Source organism: Garra rufa, chromosome 5, assembly GCF_049309525.1.
Source record: "Garra rufa chromosome 5, GarRuf1.0, whole genome shotgun sequence".
NCBI classification, from domain to species: domain Eukaryota; kingdom Metazoa; phylum Chordata; class Actinopteri; order Cypriniformes; family Cyprinidae; genus Garra; species Garra rufa.
In genome coordinates this window covers 19,584,672-19,602,967 of record NC_133365.1, presented here as the reverse complement: position 1 = coordinate 19,602,967, position 18,296 = coordinate 19,584,672, and the positions used below count along the sequence as shown (strand labels likewise).

Sequence of the window (18,296 nt, the reverse complement as noted above, 5' to 3'; positions counted from 1 at the left end):
TCCGCACAGCTGTATTCACCAGATGGTGAGAAAATGTATCAGTGTATCAGCAGGCTTGTACCGCTCTGGGATCGGCGGAAAAAAAAACACCCCTCGTCTGAAATTCTTAAACGCACAGCGAAAGTGCTGTTGAGAATGCTGTTGTGAGGAGTAATATAGGATATTTCAGAAAGACTTCCACTTCAGCTAAAAGCTAAATCCAGGAAATTCATTATTCAGTATCAGCACAAGCAATTCCTAGAGTTAGGCTCCTTATGGGAATTTTACAGTAACTTCTAGACTCAAGTACTGTTCATTTAGTTTACTGCAGTAGTTGGATTCAGTATAAACAAGAATAAGGCCTGGGCTCAGTCTGATTCAAAGAAACAGATCTTATACATGTTTGAAGTCAAATAAATTTTTGTATGCATTTATTCATATTTGTCAAAATGTGTCACACACAGGACATCACGGTGGCTCAGGACCTGTACACACACTGTCTCTAAAACTTTCGTCCATCATTTAAAAAAATTGGATCGGGTTCAATTTTCTGTTTTTCGCATACAAAATTTTCAGACTCAGTGTGCAAAGACCTTAACTTGTCACCAAAGTGGTGTTGTTTTGTTTAGTTTTTTTTTATACAATGACATAAAAAAATATGTGCGATTTTATTGCTTTCATGGAGTTTTATTATAGCATTTTAATCTATTATTTTATATACTTTAGTATATTTAAAAAATACTACATATATATATATATATATATATATATATATATATATATATATATATATATATATATATATGTGTGTGTGTGTGTGTATGTGTGTGTGTGTATATATATATATATATATATATAGAGAGAGAGAGAGAGAGAGAATCATTGGTATATATTTATATATTATATATTTCATTCTTGAATACAATTAAAATATATAGAAAAATGATAAACTACAATATAAATGTAATATTTATAAATAAAATAAATGTTAAATAGATATATTTTGTTTTCTTTGTTTTTGTCACCAAAGCTCCACTTATTTGATACAGTAAAACAGTAATATTGTGAAACATTATTAACATTTTTACTATTAAATAATTGAAATATATTAGACTTTAATATTTTATAATATCAAAATTTAGTTTCACTCGATCTTTCAGAAATCACTGTAATATGCTAATATCATAATAACACGATATTTGAAACTTGACTTTAAAAATATAAATCTTTTAGAACATTATAAATGTAAATGTCTGTAGTAATAGTCTATTAATATAGTGCATTATAAAAATAAATCATTCCTTTTTGTTGTGGAGAAAGTGAAAATGATGACAGGGCGAGTAAAAGGTCTTGTATAAAAATATGGTAACACTTTACGTTAAGGTTTCATTAGTTAACACGAACAAAGAATGAACAATACTTCAGTAGCATTAATTAATTTTAGTTTATATTAATTTTAGCATTTTGCATTATTAAAAAAAGTTGTTTGTTAACATTAGTTAATGCACTGTGAACTAACATGAACTAACATTGAATAACTGTATTTTTATTACCTAACGTTAACAAAGATTAATATATACTGTAATAAATGTATTCACTGTTTGTTCATGTTATTTAATTCATTTCATGTTGACTAATAACACTTTATTGTAAAGTTCTGTAATTGCGTCATAGATATAGAGCAGTGTTGTTTTTGACAACCATCTTAGATTTAGTCTTAGTCTTAGTCTTTTGGACTAAAATGCTTCTTAGTTTTAGTCAAATTTTAGTCACTTCTATATGTGATAGTTTTAGTCCAATTTTAGCCGACGAAAAGTCAAAAAGGTTTTAGTCTAGTTTTAGTCGACGAAAAGTCAAAAAGGTTTTAGTCTAGTTTTAGTCAAAAAAAGTGAAAAAAGTAGTCTTTTAACAAATTAATGTAGGTCAGTAAATATTTTGCTGTTCTGAAAATAGCAGATCTATAGTTCAACACAATGTGAGCTTCCGGATCGACTATTTTCACCAATAATTACAATAATGAAGGAATGTTTTAGAACATAAAAGACAAACAAGGATGGAATGCTAAAACGGCTTGCCATACTAGTATAGCAAAGAGTATTTAATGCTAAAACGGCTTGCCATAGCGTCAGATACTTTTTAAGTTTTAATTGGCATGCACAATAAGCGGAAATGTCATGCATTTTAAACGTCTGACGGACCACCCACTAACATTTTCGTCTATTCTCGTCTTGTCAACGAAAACTCACACACGTCTCGTCATGTTTTAGTCATCAACGAGCCATTTTTATCTCGTCATCGTCTCGTTATCGTCATGAAAAAAAGTGGCGTCAACGAAATGATTTCGTCATCGTCATCGTTGACGAAAACAACACTGATATAGAGTTGTTTCCTAAAGACTCATAAGAAATGTTACTAAATTAACAGGAGTGATGGTTTGCTACCTGAAATGAAGAGTATTACTACAGGCATGATTCTTGTCAGTTATTTTGTCCCATTGTTATTGTTATCGTCCACTATCTGTTTTTCTCACTTCTTCTCCCTTCAGTCCTCAATGTGGGTGGCATTTGCTGAGTCCACACAGTCCTGATCCTTCATCGCTGTGTGACAATTAACTAGAGATCGTTTTCATATCAACCAGGAAAACAAGGGCCATAAAATGTTTTGTCAGCTCCAGAGTGGCTCAAAATTACATGGCCATTTCATCCTCCAGGTGCAAGCCTAGTTCGGCTCCAATAGAGGCAGGCAATCACTCATTGTGACCAGTGAAAGCAGCCCCAATCAAAGTGGTGTCTGGCTAAAAGAGGCAGGCTTCCTAATGAGAGCTCTTCAGTGTAGCTGGGGAATGTGCTGTAATATCCGATCTCAGCCAAAGAACAGCCGCTATAGATCACTGGCGCTACAGTATGGAAAGTGATTAAACAGCATGGCCTCCGAGAACCTCCATACTGCTTCACACACCCGTGTTTTCATTGTCAGATCTATCAATATGATTATGTCACAGGCCAACAAGACAAAGCACTGTAAAAAAAAATGCACATGACCCACGAATCAGTGCTGCATGTTGTAAGCATGCACAAGATGCACTATATTGCCAAAAGTATTGGGACACCCCGTTCTAATGAACAGGTTTGACTACTGTAAAATTTCCATGGGTAATGTTTAAGCATATAATGATATTGTAGGGGATTGTGTTCTTCTAATTTTGTAGCAACAGCGTTGACAGGACCCTTTTCTATTCTAATAACATGACAATGCTTCTGTGTATAAGGCAAGGTTCAAAAAGAAATGATTGATTCAGTCAGTGTGGAAGAACTTGACTGCTCTGCAGAAAGCAAAGTCCTAATCCCAGCTGAACATCTCTGGAGTGACTTTAAATGCAGACTTTGAGCCAAAAACTCATCAGCAAATACTAATGACTTGTAACTATGGGTACAGTCCAAAACGGTTGCAACAGAGATGGAAATACAATTTATAAATACATGAACTGTTTCCCTCTTTGTTGTCACAGTTTTGGAAGTGCCTTTTTCTGTTCTAACGAAGGGGTGTTCCAATACTTTTGTCATTGGTGTTTGGTGATGAGTTTTTGGCTCAAGGTCTGCATTTAAAGTCACACCAGAGGTGTTCAGCTGAGATTATGACTTTCTGCAGACCAGTCAATTTCTTCCACACTGACTGAATCAATCATTTCTTTTTGAAACTTGCCTTATACACAGAGGCACTGTCATGTTAGCATAGAAACGGGTCCTGTCAAAGCTGTTGCTGTCAAATTAGAAGAACACAATCCCCTAGATGCTTAAACATTAAGATTTGTACTCATGGAAAATATTAAATTAGTCAAACCTGTTCGTTGGAAGGGGATTTTCAATGCTTTTGGCAATATAGTGTATGCAAATCTAGCTTTGTTTTGTGCATTTATAGGTATAGTTCACACAAAAAATGTCATTTTTGTAACTTATTACTGACCTACATTTTTGATTGTAAAATGTGAAATGAAAGGTTTTTGAACACTCTTTACACAGAATTTTTGTGGAATTTTTCAAACGCGTGAGGAAAATGTGCAAGCCAGTTTCCGCCACTGAATAAAAAATCTAAAAAGGTTATTGTGACTTTTTATCTCACAATGCTGAATTTTTTTCTCGGAATTGCATGATAAACTCAAAATTTTGAGAAATAAAGTCAGAATTGCGAGATGATAACTTTTATATTGCAAGTTTATATCTTGCAATTGTGAGCTATACAGTCCATGTTCACTTTATTTCTCAGAATTACGGCTATTTCTTAGAATTACAACTTTGTTTTCGAGAATTGTGAGTTTATTTACCAGAATTGCTCTGAATTTAATTTCTCAGAATTACAACTATTTGTCAGAATTGTGACTTTATTTCTGAGAATTGCACATTTATTTCTCAGAATTACAACATTATTTCTCAGAATTGAGTTTATTTCTCAGAATTGCAATTATATTTCTCTGAATTGTGACTATTTCTCAGATTTGCAAGATTACTTTTTAGAATTGTGACTTTATTTCTTAGAATTGTGACTTTATTTCTTAGAATTGAGGTTAATTTCTTAGAATTGTGACTATTTCTCGAAAATTCCAACTTTATCATTATTTTGACTATTTCTCAGAATTGCAACTTTATCATAATTGCGAGTTCAATTCTCAGAATTGCGACTTTATTTCTTAGATTTGTGAGTTCATTTTTCAGAATTGTGACTTTATTTCTCTGAACTGTGAGTTCATTTCTCAGAATTGCGACTTTTATTTCTCTGAATTGTGATTTTGTTTCTCATAATTTTGACGTTCTCAGAATTGCAACTTTATTTCTCAGAATTTAGTTCATTTCTCAGAACTGCGACTTTATTTCTTAGAATTGCGAGTTCATTTCTCAGAATTACGACTTTATTTCTGAGAATTGCGAGTTCATTTCTCAGAATTGCAACTTTGTTTCTGGCTTTATAATTCGCAATTGCGTTTATATCATGCAATTCTGACTTCATTTCTTAGAATTGCGAGTTTATATCATAATTCTAAGACAAAAAGTCAGAATTGCAAGACGTCAACTCGCAATTGCAAGAAAAAAGTCAAAATTGTGAAATAAAAAGTCAATTACCTCCATTGGCAGAAACAGACTTCCATAGAAAAATGTATGTGTGTGTATATAAAAAAATTTTAATGGATAATTGCTTTAAAGCTGTGAAATACATGCCTGATTCATGACTTCAGAATAGTGTCTCTAGTATCTATTCATGAGCAAGACATTCTGGGTAAGACATCTGTGTTTATGCAGTCTTTTTGTTTTCCTGTAGTAATCTGAAGAGATTAAGTTTTACCTACTTGAAGGTCAACATTGCAAGAATTTTGTCCGACTTTTCCCCAGAGCTGTCATGGATTCCAGCAGCGTTTCTCTTTCATTCATAGAGCATATAGTAAGCAGCACTTGATGGATCTCTTGGGTTGAGTTGCGGTCTGACCAAACATCTGTGGTTTGGTAAATTATATGATTGAGGTTGTGTTGTTGTTTTATTTAGCCATATGAAATCTGATTTTGATTTTAAATGACAAATTATTTCCAGTCCTTTGAAGTAATTAAGTTTTTAGATCATCATTCTCCTCCTAAACACTTCAAGCAGCGAGCAGCTGCACAGAGGGCTTAGCATTATGACATGCATCTCTTTGATTTCTTTTGAAGGTATACAGCAAATACTATAATGTGATTTTTCCAGCATCTGGGCTGAAAGAGAGGAGTACCTTCAGAAAGACTAAGGAGGATGAGTGTGCTCCTCTATAGAGCTCAATTACAAGCACCAGAAAAGACGGCCTTGTATATCTCACTCTTCTGCAAGTTTGTTTCAAAGTCCAGCTGCAATGAAGTGCAGACCACATTGCACACAAAAAAAAAATTCATTCCACATGTGGTAAATGCTACCTGATCTCATAACGAAAAGGTACCTGTGGGAACGTTTTCACAAGACGCGAAATAGCAAGCACTTGTAATCGTTTTCATACACAGTTATGATGACAGCTCCATATGTTCCGCTTTCCAGACGTAACAAGCTTGCTCGGCATCTCAGCCAGCATGGAATTTGACTTAGGATGCAGAATCCTTGGATACGAATCCTGTGAAAAACATGACTCACGATTAAAGAGCTGAAAGATGAGAGATCGGAAAACAAGCTAAAACGGCATGCTTGCGATTGTGTTTTTATGTCACATTCGCTTTTGTTCATACTATCGGATGAGTTTAGGTGTAGTGCAGATGGTACATTATTTTAAAACGTCATGGAGCATTAAGTTATAGAGCCAACTCAACTGACATTTCAAGTCAGAACTGCAGTGACACATACAAAACCAACGTTACATAAAACGTACCATATGTACGTTCATCTGTTCCAGGGAACAAAACAAAGACTTCTTTTATTTTGCATTTTCCCACAGGTACGTTTTCGTCATGAGACAAGGTTGCGTAAATGCCAAGCGTTTCTTTTATTCATCTGCGTTAAAGTAATTCACACTTTAAATAAGCATATAAAAAGAACTTTAAAAATGTACACATACTCTTCTATAATGTTTTAAGTTTTTGGATGAAAATTTTTTTTTTTTTTAATTTTTTGTCTGCTAAAAATTAAGTCGTAATATGTAATGTGGTGCGACTTCCCCCACAATTTGATATTTGTGATCCTGGAGTACAAAACCAGTCTTAAGTAGAACAGGTATATTTGTAGCAATAGCCAAAAATACATTGTATGGGTCAAAATAATCGATTTTTTTATGCCAAAAATCCTTAGGATATTAAAATCATGTTCCAATGAAGATATTTTGTAAATTTCCTACCATAAATATATTAAAACTTAATATTTTGATTAGTAATATGCATTGCTAAGAACTTTAAAGGCGATTTTCTCAATATTATTATTATTATTATTTTATTTTTTTAGATTTTCAAATAGTTGCATCTCGGCCAAATATTGTCCTACTTTTACAAACCATACATCAATGGAAAGCATATTTAAATATATTTTAGATGATGTGTACATTTCAATTCTGATAAATTGACCCTTATGACTGGTTTTGAGGTCCAAGGTCACATTTGTTAATGAATAATTAATTTTTGCAAAAAAAAAAAATAAGAAACTACTTTTAAAAAAATTAAGATTGTATAAGTTTTTAATATTTATAAAATGTTATTTTTATAATTAAATAATAAGTAATTTTTAATACATTACACCACATTTTTTAGGTTAAAGGTAAAAATTTCTAGAAACTGATGCATTGTTTCAAACGTTATTTTTTCAAGAGATTTTCCCTTTATTCGCGGACACTTTTGGGGGGCCATTTACACAGAACACGTTTTTGCATTACCATTCACTGCTTTTCCAATGTTTTGCATGTAAACATGTTAGATGGTTATGTTTAAACATGAAAAAAAAAAAAAAAACACAGCACTTATGTTAAAAGAAGTCTCGAGATCTTTCATCTTGTCTTTTTTAAATGCAAGAACACATTCTGTGTGAACGGCCCCTTAGATGTCATTAACCTATATGGTAATTTGGCAATGAAAAGAAACTCCGGACAGATGAAAAGCTACGAGTGTTGATAGAAACCAACCCATTATGATTTCAGGAAGTGAAACTGGTCATATTTATACCCAGTGATTTAGTGTCTGGTTACCGTCTTGTTTAACTACCCTGTGCTTCCTGAACATTGTCAGTGTTGCACGCTCCCACCCTGTTGACTTAAGAGTGAAGGGCTCGGAGCTGCACTGTTTTCCCACACTGCTGCGGGGTATCCCGCACGGGAATAGCGATGATGTCATGAGCTAGCACAAATTCCATCACAGAGGCTTGAAAAATGTTGTTATCGTCCGAAAACACCAAGCCAGGAAGGTTCTGTGACAGATTGCAGCGTTTGAGCTCCAGTGAAATTTCATTTGAACCTCGTCGTCTTGTACTGCTGGCGGATCTATAAAAAGTTTTATATCTGCAGGTTTATTTTTAAGAATGATCTTCTCTGAGCGTTTTTAGTAATGCGCAAAAGCTCCAGTTGCTCAAATAAATGATTATGATTTCACAAACAAACAGCCTGGCCGCAAATTCGTAATGCAGCCACAAGACATTGATGGCTAAATTGATACTTACTCGATTCAACAAGCAAAATATCCTTTCCTCGTTGTGGAAACCAAGCCAACGGTCTACCTCAGGAGTCACTGTGGCTGTTAAGGATAGCAGCAGTACTTTTTTAGCTTTGCTCTGCCTCTCCACAACAAACATGTCTTAGAAAAACACAGCCACAAGACCACATTGCGGGCCAAGATCTTCCAGCTCCTGCCTTTGGGGGTTGGCTCAGACTCCGCGTGCAGTTCTAGCAAAGTGTCCTCTGGCACTCGGCGGTTCTCACACCACTGAGGCTCTCTGACCCATATTTGACTGTTTGGGAAGTCTGCAGCTGGAGGAGCTCGTGGGGTTTTAGAGCCTCATGGTGGAGCTGATTGAGTCGAGTATACCTGAACCAGCTGTGAGGCTTTCCGCACACTGCGCGATCCCTCCAAGTTTGTGTTCCTGCAGGCGGAAAGTTAAAGCGGTGTAAAGGATCTGAGAAGCATATGTGCAGACAGAGGTTTAAGGGTTGATTTGAGTCGCGATTAAAATGTTTTCGTTAACCCGAGCCCCATAAGCGGCTAGTTCGATAACAGGAAGATATTTAATTTAATTTTTTTTAAAGAAAGAAAGAAAGAAGGAGAGTTACAGACTGGTAACGCAGACAGATGGGCGTATTGTCCGAGAGAAAAGCGCAGTACCTCCCCCTCTGCCTCCCCAATTGATCCTGCGCTCCCTCCACAACTATTCTCCGTCGCTCTATTCTTGGCATTTCATTGTGAGGTGAAGATAAATAGAACGAGAGAGGAAATGCATTTTATGGGACGAGGGGGTCTTGGGTTATTTGGGTGGTCCGCTTGCTGGATCCTACGCTGAGGCCTGATCCAAGCACAGATGATGACTAGAGCTTTTCTTTGCGCTGAGTCTTGCGCTTCATGTACCTGAAGGGTTGTATTACAGTCATGACGAGTGCCGAGAGCACAGAGAGCGTACAGCACGCTTTGTACTCTAAGTAGAGTCACATTACAATAGCCATCCTTTCTTAGCATCTAATTGTTGGTGCTTGAAGATGAAAGGGGACAGTTTGTTTCACACGAAATCCCTTAAATTAAATGCGCCGAGTGCTTATCACCGTATATAATAGCAAACACTACAACTGTCTCATAAACACTCATTCCAGAGTAATTTTCCATCTCTCAGTTGTAAATATTTGAAGAGAGTTAACGTAGGTAGAGGTAAGCAGATTGCTCTTAAAGGTATAAAGTCTTTCTTTGTACTAAAGCTTTTTGTGTTATAGAGATGTTATAGAAAAAGTGTGCATGTTCAACTTAAGTCAGGAACAGGTGCAGGACTTAAGAGCTAATATATAGTGAACCGATAAGTGATGACAGTTCTTGTCATGTTTTCTTGAAGTACTAATGGAAAGCATGTGTGCAATATATCTGTTCACCAGTGTCTGTTTGGCAAACTTTTAATCAAATTTTATCTTATTTTTATGATAAGACATTTAAAAAACCTTTAAAAATGTTTTTTTTTTTTTAAATCTCTTATGCTCACTAAGGCTGCATTTTATTAAAAGAAACATTTAGAACTTTTTTTTAATCATGAAAGTTAAACACAGTTGTGCTGTTTCTCTTTTATTTTTATTTTTTGTTCTTTTTTATTTTATTTTATAGAAGCCCGTTTCTGTCACTGAAAAAAATTAATAAAAAAAAGTTTTTATCTCACAGTTCTGACTTCTTTTCTCAAAATTACAAGTTTACATCTCATTTTCTCAGAATTGATGATAGTGATACAAACTTGCAATTCTGACTTTTTTCTCAGAATTTCGAGACAAATTAAATCTTTTCAAAAGAATTGCATGATATAAACTCACAATTGTGTTATGAAGTCATAATTGCAAGATATAAGCATGCAAATCTGAAAAATAAACTCAAAATTCTGAGAAATAAAGTTAGAATAGTAAGATATAAACTCACAATTCTGACCTTTTCTTTTAGAATTCCGAGTTTGTATCTCGCAGTTGTGACTTTTTCTCAGAATTGTGAGTTTATATCTCATAATTGTGACTTTTTTTTCTCAGAATTGCAAGTTTATGTCTCATAGTTGTGACTTTTTTCTCAGAATTGCAAGTTTATGTCTTGCAATTGACATTTTTCTCAGAATTGTGAGTTTATATCTCGCAATTGACTTTTTTCTCAGAACTGTGAGTTTATATCTCGCTATTGTGACTTTTTCTCAGAATTTGGAGTTTATATCTCAATTTTTTTCTCAGAATTACAAGTTTATGTCTTGCAATTGACACTTGTTCTCAGAACTCCGGGTTTATTTCTCGCAATTGTGACTTCACAGCATTGCGAATTCATATGTCACATTTTTTACCTTTTTTCTCAAAATTGCGAGTTTATATCTTGCAATTGTGACTTTTTTTTCTCAGAATTGTGGGTTTTTATCTCACAATTGTGACTTTTTTTCTCAAAATTGCAAGTTTAGATCCCGCAATTGTGACTTTTTCTTAGAATTGCAAGTTTTTTCCTCGCAATTGAGTTGTGAGATACAGTATAATTTGCAATTCTGAGAACGTCAGACTTTTTTCCCTCAAAAAATTGGACTTTATAAACTCACAACTGCAACTTATATTGCACAATTCTGGAAAAAAAATGTATTTGTTTAATTCTGACTTTTTAACTCGCAATAGCGAGTTTATAATGCAATTCTGAAAAAAAAAGTCAGAAATGTGAGGTTATATTTCACAAATCTGACTTCATTAATCACAATTGTGTTTATATTATACAATTCTGAAGAAAAAAAAAGTCAGAATTGCAAGTTTATATCTCACAATTCTGAGAAAAAAAGTCTGAGAAAAGAATTCTGAGTTATTAAAAAAAGTTCAGTTATTCAGTGGCAGAAACGGCCTTCTGAATAAATGTGTTCATTTCTTACTGACCTCAAAATTTTGGATGGTAAGGCCCCACAACCTTTTATTTGTCCACAGTTTTTGGAGTGCAAGCATTGGGGGGTTGGGTTTCTGTAAACAACCCCATAATTTACATCCTGCATAAAAGGTTAAATACATACTAATAGCCCTTGTTTATGTGTTCCAGGGACTTAAAGCCTGATGAGACATACACCTACCATGTGCTGACAGTGTCTAGAAGAGCAGAGAGTGAACCATCTCCTCCTCTCTCTCACCAGCTGGGCTCACCCTACTGTGGAGACGGACTCATCCAAAAGTGAGTTCACTCTCTAAACCCTCAATGCATTCACTGTAGTTGTAATGAAAATGAAAAATGTATCCATGTGGTAAACAAATCATTTACAGAGGCTGTATCTTGAATGAAATTTGATTTTGTTTTGTTCCATTAGCAGGTTTTTCTTCTAATCCTTATTTTATTATTATTATTTCTTGCTTTGGCATCAACTGTTTTGAACCATAACTGACAAAAGGTCCATTTTTTTTTATTTAAAAGCAGCTTTGTGGCAATAAGGTTATTTGTGTGATTAATCTTTTTTGTGTGTATGCCTTTCAGATATCTTGGAGAGCAATGTGATGACATGAACTTCGCTAATGGAGATGGCTGCTCAAACCAGTGCAAGAAAGAGCCGTTGTTCAACTGTGTTGGTAGGTGACCATCATCTATATGTAGAAAAGTAGTTCAAATATAAATTAAGTCATTATTTACCCTCTATTTATTCTAACCCATACATGTGTGTGTACATGACGTGGGGGTGAATAATAATGACAGAGTTTTAATTTCGGGTTTTAAATGCTTATTTTTAGCGCTATTTCGACAGGAAAGTACAATGAACTAAAGGTACATAAAGTGTAGCATGAGTTTGATTGATGTTTTGCTCCAGCAGCATTTAGCTGTATTGCTCATTACTTCTCAGCACCCTATTGATGTCAGTTCTGCCCGGTTGCCCAGCCATCAATCTCATGGCTTCAGCCTGTCATCAGTGTCACACAGTGTCCTAGACTGACAATGTGTGAAAGACCAAGAAAGTTCTGTTGTACTGTCCCTTTATAGCACAAAACTTGTTAGCTGGTTGTGATGTTAATGGAGTGCTTTAAGTTGTGAGCTAATCAGTTCTGTCAAAACAATTGGCCACATAATTGGACCCCCTTACGGACATTTAAGTCCCCTCACAAAAGACTTTACTCTTTGCTGTAGAGCTCTAAGATCTGCCTAACGAGCACTAGCGAACCTTTGTGGCACTTCTTCCTGTTAGCAGTAATACAACAATCCCCTTTTCTTCTAAACGTGTGGACGGAAAGCTGGAGTGGAGTAAAAAAAGACAGAGAGAAGAAAAGGAGGCAGCAAAGAAGAACAGATAAGAAGGGCTTTTGAAGTTCGCTGTTGAATGTAGCCAACATTCATCTAGCTGAAGTCTTGTCTGACCTCTAGGACACCTCTGGAAGTCTGAGGTTGCACTAGTACCCGACAGTGCTTAATTGGCAGTTCCGCTTTTTTTGGAGTAGGTTCAATGAGTTCAGCCTTCACTGCCTTAAAGGAACAGTTCACCCAAAAATTAACATTTGGAATTTACATCAAAAGTCATGGATAAAAAGAGAAAAATCAACATAAACGTCTCAGAGAAATCTTTGTAATTACAAGGCACGCTTTCTTTAAGTGATGTAGATGTACAGAGTTTTTGTCTTGTATTTAATCCATATGATATACACTCTTAAAAATAAAACATTCAAAAGGGTTTTTTTACAGCAGTGTCACAGAATAATCATTTGGGGTTTCTAAAAGAACCTTTTAGTGAATATTTCTGAAAACCATTTTTTTCTTATTGTGAACATTTTAATAATCTAAAAAAAAACTTTTTCCACTGCAAACAACCTTTAATGCAATGGAATGTTTCCATGAATGTTAAATAAATTTCATGGAACCGTCAATGCCGAGAAAAAGGGCCTTTATCTTTGAGTGAAGTTAGGCAATATTATACAAGTAGGCATTGTATTTGACACACCGCTTGATTGACAGGCCTTTTGACCAATCATAACAGAATCTGCCATTTACCATCTGACAAACAAATCAGACAAGGTAGTAAAGAAGTAAAGAAAGAACATGTGTTGATTGATCTAATAAGGCAATACAGCGATCTGTCACAACACATTAAAGAGCCACAAAATGGTATTTATTTATTTCTTAAAAAATTACATTTTAAAGTTGAGACCTTGTTTCATACCAGAAGGAACCTGGCTCTGTCTTGTCTGTAAGCGCGTTGTTAGTTTCCTCTTTGCTCCACAATGTATTTTACACTGCATGAGAAAATGATGTGTAGTGTGAGAGCAGCATTGTTTGTCAGACATAGCAACCATACAGTGAGAAAAAAAAATGATTCCCTGCTGATTTTGTGTGTTTGCCAGAACAGTCTATCATTTTAATGGTAGGTTTATTTTAACAGTGGGAGACAGAATAAAAACTAAAAAATACAGAAAATTGCATTTCAAAAAAGTTATAAATTAATTTGCATTTTAATGAGTGAAATGAGTATTTGATCCCCTATCAGTCTCCAGCTCCTAGGTGTCTTTTATACAGGTAACGAGTGCTTAGTGCGCCTAATCTTAGCTTGTTACCTGTATAAAAGACACCTGTCCACATAAGCAATCAATCAGATTCCAAACTCTCCACCATAGCCAATATCCAAAAGGGGGTCCAAGGATGTCAGGGACAAGATTGTAGACCTCCACCTCAGTCTGACCTCCATGCAAGATCTCACCTCAAGGAGTTTCAATGATCATGAGAACGGTGAGGAATCAGCCCAAAACTACACGGGAGGATCTTGTCAATGATCTCAAGGCAGCTGGGACCATAGTCACCGAGAAAACAATTGGTAACGCACTACGCCAAAGGACTGATATCCTGCAGCGCCCACAAGGAACCCCCAGCTCAACAAAGCACATGTACAGGCCAGTCTGAAGTTTGCCAATGAACATCTGAAGGATTCAGAGGAGAACTGGGTAAAAGTGTTGTGGTCAGATGAGACCAAAATCGAGTTCTTTAGCATCAACTCAACTCGCTGTGTTTGGAGGAGGAGGAATGCTGCCTATGAGTTCAAGAACACCATCCCCATCGTCAAACATGAAGATGGAAACATTATGCTTTGGGGTGTTTTTCTGCTTTCATCAAAGGGACGATGGACAGGGCCATGTACCGTCAGTTGTTGGTTGAGATCCTCCTTCCCTCAGCCAGGGCATTGAAAATGGGTCGTGGATGGGTATTCCAGCATGACAATGACCCAAAACACACGACCAAGGCAACAAAGGAGTGGCTCAAGAAGAAGCACATTAAGGTCCTGGAGTGGCCTAGCCTGTCTCCAGACCTTAATCTCATAGAAAATCTGTGGAGGGAGCTGAAGGTTTAAGTTGCCAAACATCAGCCTCGAAAACTTAATGACTTGGAGAGGATCTGCAAAGAGGAGTGGGACAAAATCCCTCACTGTTCAAATGATTCAACCATTAAAATTATAGACTGATCATTTCTTTGTCAGTGGGAAAACGTACAAAATCAGCAGGGGATCAAATAATTCTTTCCCTCACTGTAACTAAAGAGGGCAGTTTTTTGCGAAGGGTCAATTACATGAAAAAGAGCAACCAGTGCAGTGATCAAAAATTCATTCTTTGCTTTTGCGTGAAAAAAAAATCAAGTTAGGTCAGGAATGACATGAGGGTGAGTAAATGACAGAATATTTATTTTCTTTGCAGAACTATTCATTTAATAATAATAGTCACTGACACTGAGCACATTCCACTTGCTTTGCTGCATCAGTTTTGTACATCTTCGTGTGGAAAGTTGGAGCTTTCCGTGTTACTTTAAACAAACGTCTCAATTTTTGGTCGGTTGCTTTGTCCAAAACAGCAGAATGCTTGACAGAAATAAAATGTCTTATCTCGGCTTGGTGTTTTTTGAGCAGCTTGCATTTATGTTGAACGAACTCCAAGACAAACCTCTGATCAAGCAAAAGGGCAAAGATCTATGGTTACGTCAACCCTGCGGTTCTTGATATTTTCCAGAGCTCTGTTTTGAACGTGTCACGCGAACCAAATGTGGTAACACAGTATTAATAAAACACTTCCGTGCTTTTTTAGCACAGGAAGTGATGTGACAAGGTGCAGTGTGGATCCTGCTGCCCTTTACACATAGTAGCTTCCTCTGAATGATGAACTGCGGCTGCTGTGCGCCTGAGGATGCCTCTAACTTTACATAGTCTGTCCTTGTTAATATTGTTTTGTAGCTTGCCAGGGAAATAGTGTTTGATTTGATAAGTGCACATCTTGCAAACTTGTTTCCTGACCGCTGTTTGCCATGATTGACACCTCGTAGCTGTTGATTACCAGGATGGCTGGACTGAACAGGTGACAGAACGGTGCAATTCAAAGCGTGTTCCCTTGGTGTCAGCTATACGCATTCAAATTTTGCTGACACCTCAGGGCCTGGCCAAAGACAGGAATGGGACACATCAGGGCACAAAACAAAGAACAAACAACACAAATCAACATTTTAAAAGGCTAGACCTCTTATTAAAAAGAAGCTTGAAGTCCTTCACCTGATAATGGTAGTGGGATTTTAATTGAGGTGATCAATTTGCTAGAAGTGCATCTGGGCTGCTGATACATGAAGTACAGTCATAAAAGATAATCAATCTGTCATCATGAATGATGATTTATGACTGTCCTTGTCTAGTTAATAAAAAAAATAGGCCCTGTATTAACACTGTGAAGTAATGCCAAGTAAAACAATGAGTGCTCTAAACAACCTTTATGACAAACTAAACAGAATGTCCTGTACTCAGCTAAATTACATATAAGCTGACATAAATGCTTTACTCCTGTTATATTGACACCACTTGAAGGATGACCGTATTAGTATTATTATCATCATCAAAATGTTTTGTTCATTATTTCAATTTTTTTAAATATCTTTTTGTTTTGTTTATATTATTTTGATCTTATTTCTGTTGATTATGTGTCATTTTTTTCTTTTTTTGTAACGTACAGTGAGAATTTTAAAACTGCATAGACTTAGGGTCTTAGCTGCGCTTTGTCAAATACTATCTATAATACGTCTGCTGGATGAAGTGTGTTTATTGTTGTGTGTATATGATTTTATTTTCATCACCTGCAAACTCACAAGGAGCTCATAAAAGGCACTTTACCTCTTTGTTGATTCAGGTTTGCCCTCTGCTCATCTTATTTTGGATACACCGCTTGTACCCTTCATGAAATCATGTCGCATAGCTTCACATCTTGTAATTACTTAAAACCACGATGAACAGTTAGCATATTGAGAAAGATATTGATGTATTATCCTGTGTTTGCATAGGTTTATAAATGATTTACCTTACAAATCTTATGAAATTGTGCACATTGCATTCCCAGATGAACATTATAAATAACCCAAACTCACAACAATATGCAGAGATGGAGTTTGAGATGCTCCACACATGTAAATGATAACAGTTTGTGTGGATTCTCGCCCATGGAAATCATCAATCATTACTCGACACGGGCAAAATGCAATTGAGGATTTTTTTAAATCAAGTCCTCGAATTGAATCGGCTGTTGTTATAATTTTAAACTGTTAAAATGCCAATAAGTTATTTCTTACCACAGAAATCTTATTTATTTTATTATTATTCAGACTGTATAAATGTGTTTTATTTGGCTGATTAACAAAGGTACATAAAACGGTGCTGTAAAAAAAAGAGGTACGTATTTTATTGAGACTCGGTTGTGATTGTTTCATGTTGCATGCACAGCCAATGAACTGTGTGCTTTACATTTAAATGACTGGTTAGCATTAAATGCATTTTTTAGAGTTCCTCTAAAACCCTCCACCTCCCCAGCTCCACCTGTTTAGATCTGCTATTGGTTATTATATATGCTACTTGTGCAGCAGCATGTCTTATATACTCACAGTACTGTATCGGCATATGTATTGGTAGTAGCAATGTCCTGTACCTGCTGTACATTGCAGCAGCAGCAACAATAATCTACAACAACAGCAATAACCAACAGCTGCAGCGATTCAGCAGCATAGCAGATCTATCCTGCCAAGACCAAATACATTAACATTTTCATATCCATTACCATGCTAAATCTTCAGAGAGTTGTCATGATAGAAATATATATATATATATATATATATATACTGTAAATGGGTAAAGGGTTTTAGGTGGTTTGCCATTTATGTTTTACTATTGAAGTCATCTGCTTCCTGAAACTGTCTGAGAACCGCTGGGATAAAGTTAAGGACATGAATAACTGCTAGCAGCTCAAACAGTCTGCTGATCTCAGCATTTGAGATAGGACTTTAATGCAGAGCTTTAGTATTGCTCTCATACTGCTTCATCTCTATCTCTCTCTTCTGAAGATGAGCCCAGCTTGTGTTACTTCTACGACGGTGATGGTGTGTGTGAAGACTTTGAGCGGGAGGCGAGCGTAAGGGACTGTGGTCTCTATACCCCGAGCGGCTTCCTGGATCAATGGGCCACTGCGGTGGAGGTGTCCAATGAGGAGAAGATACACTGTCCAGCGGAGGTGGCTGTTGGATATCCTGCAGTGACAAAGGTGAGGATGCTTAAAGAGGCACTTTTACAAGCATACCTGCACATCTGCACGTACATACGGTGTAGGATGTGTTGAAGAATCTGTGAAATGTTGATTGATATTTAGTATTATATATATACACTTCTGTTCAAAAGTTTGGAATCAGTAAGATTTTTAATGGTTAAAGAAGTCTCTTATGGTCATCAATGTTCCATTTATTTGATCAAAAATACAGGGAAAAAAGTAATATTATGAAATATTATTGCAATTTAATATAACAGTTTTATATTTTAATATACTTTAAAATATAACTTTTTCCTGTGATGCAAAGCTGAATTTTCAGCATCATTACTCCAGTCTTCAGTGTCACATGATTCTTCAGAAATCATTATAATATGTGATTTATGATCAATGTTGGAAACAGTTATGCTGCTTAATATTGTTTTGTATTACTGTACTTACCATTGTCATACTTTTTTCAGTATTCCTTGATAAATAAAAAGTTCAAAAGAACAGCATTTATTTAAAATATAAATATTTGCAAACAATATGTCTTTACTATTACTTTTTATCAATTTAACACTTCCTTGCTGAATAAAAGTATTAATTTCTTTCAAAATTCACTGACCCCAAACTTTGAACGGTAGTGTATATTGCTACA

At 35.7% G+C, this 18,296-nt stretch overlaps 1 protein-coding gene across 1 annotated transcript in view; it reads left to right on the top strand.

Annotated features, from left to right (window-relative positions):
• Positions 1-18,296, top strand: part of pappab (pregnancy-associated plasma protein A, pappalysin 1b) — a 130,169-nt gene that overhangs the window by 65,532 nt on the left and 46,341 nt on the right. The window contains exons 8-10 of the mRNA XM_073841297.1: positions 11,181-11,309; positions 11,607-11,698; positions 17,460-17,656. Of these exons, the coding sequence (XP_073697398.1) occupies positions 11,181-11,309; positions 11,607-11,698; positions 17,460-17,656 (418 nt within the window). The remainder of the gene's footprint in view (positions 1-11,180; positions 11,310-11,606; positions 11,699-17,459; positions 17,657-18,296) is intronic.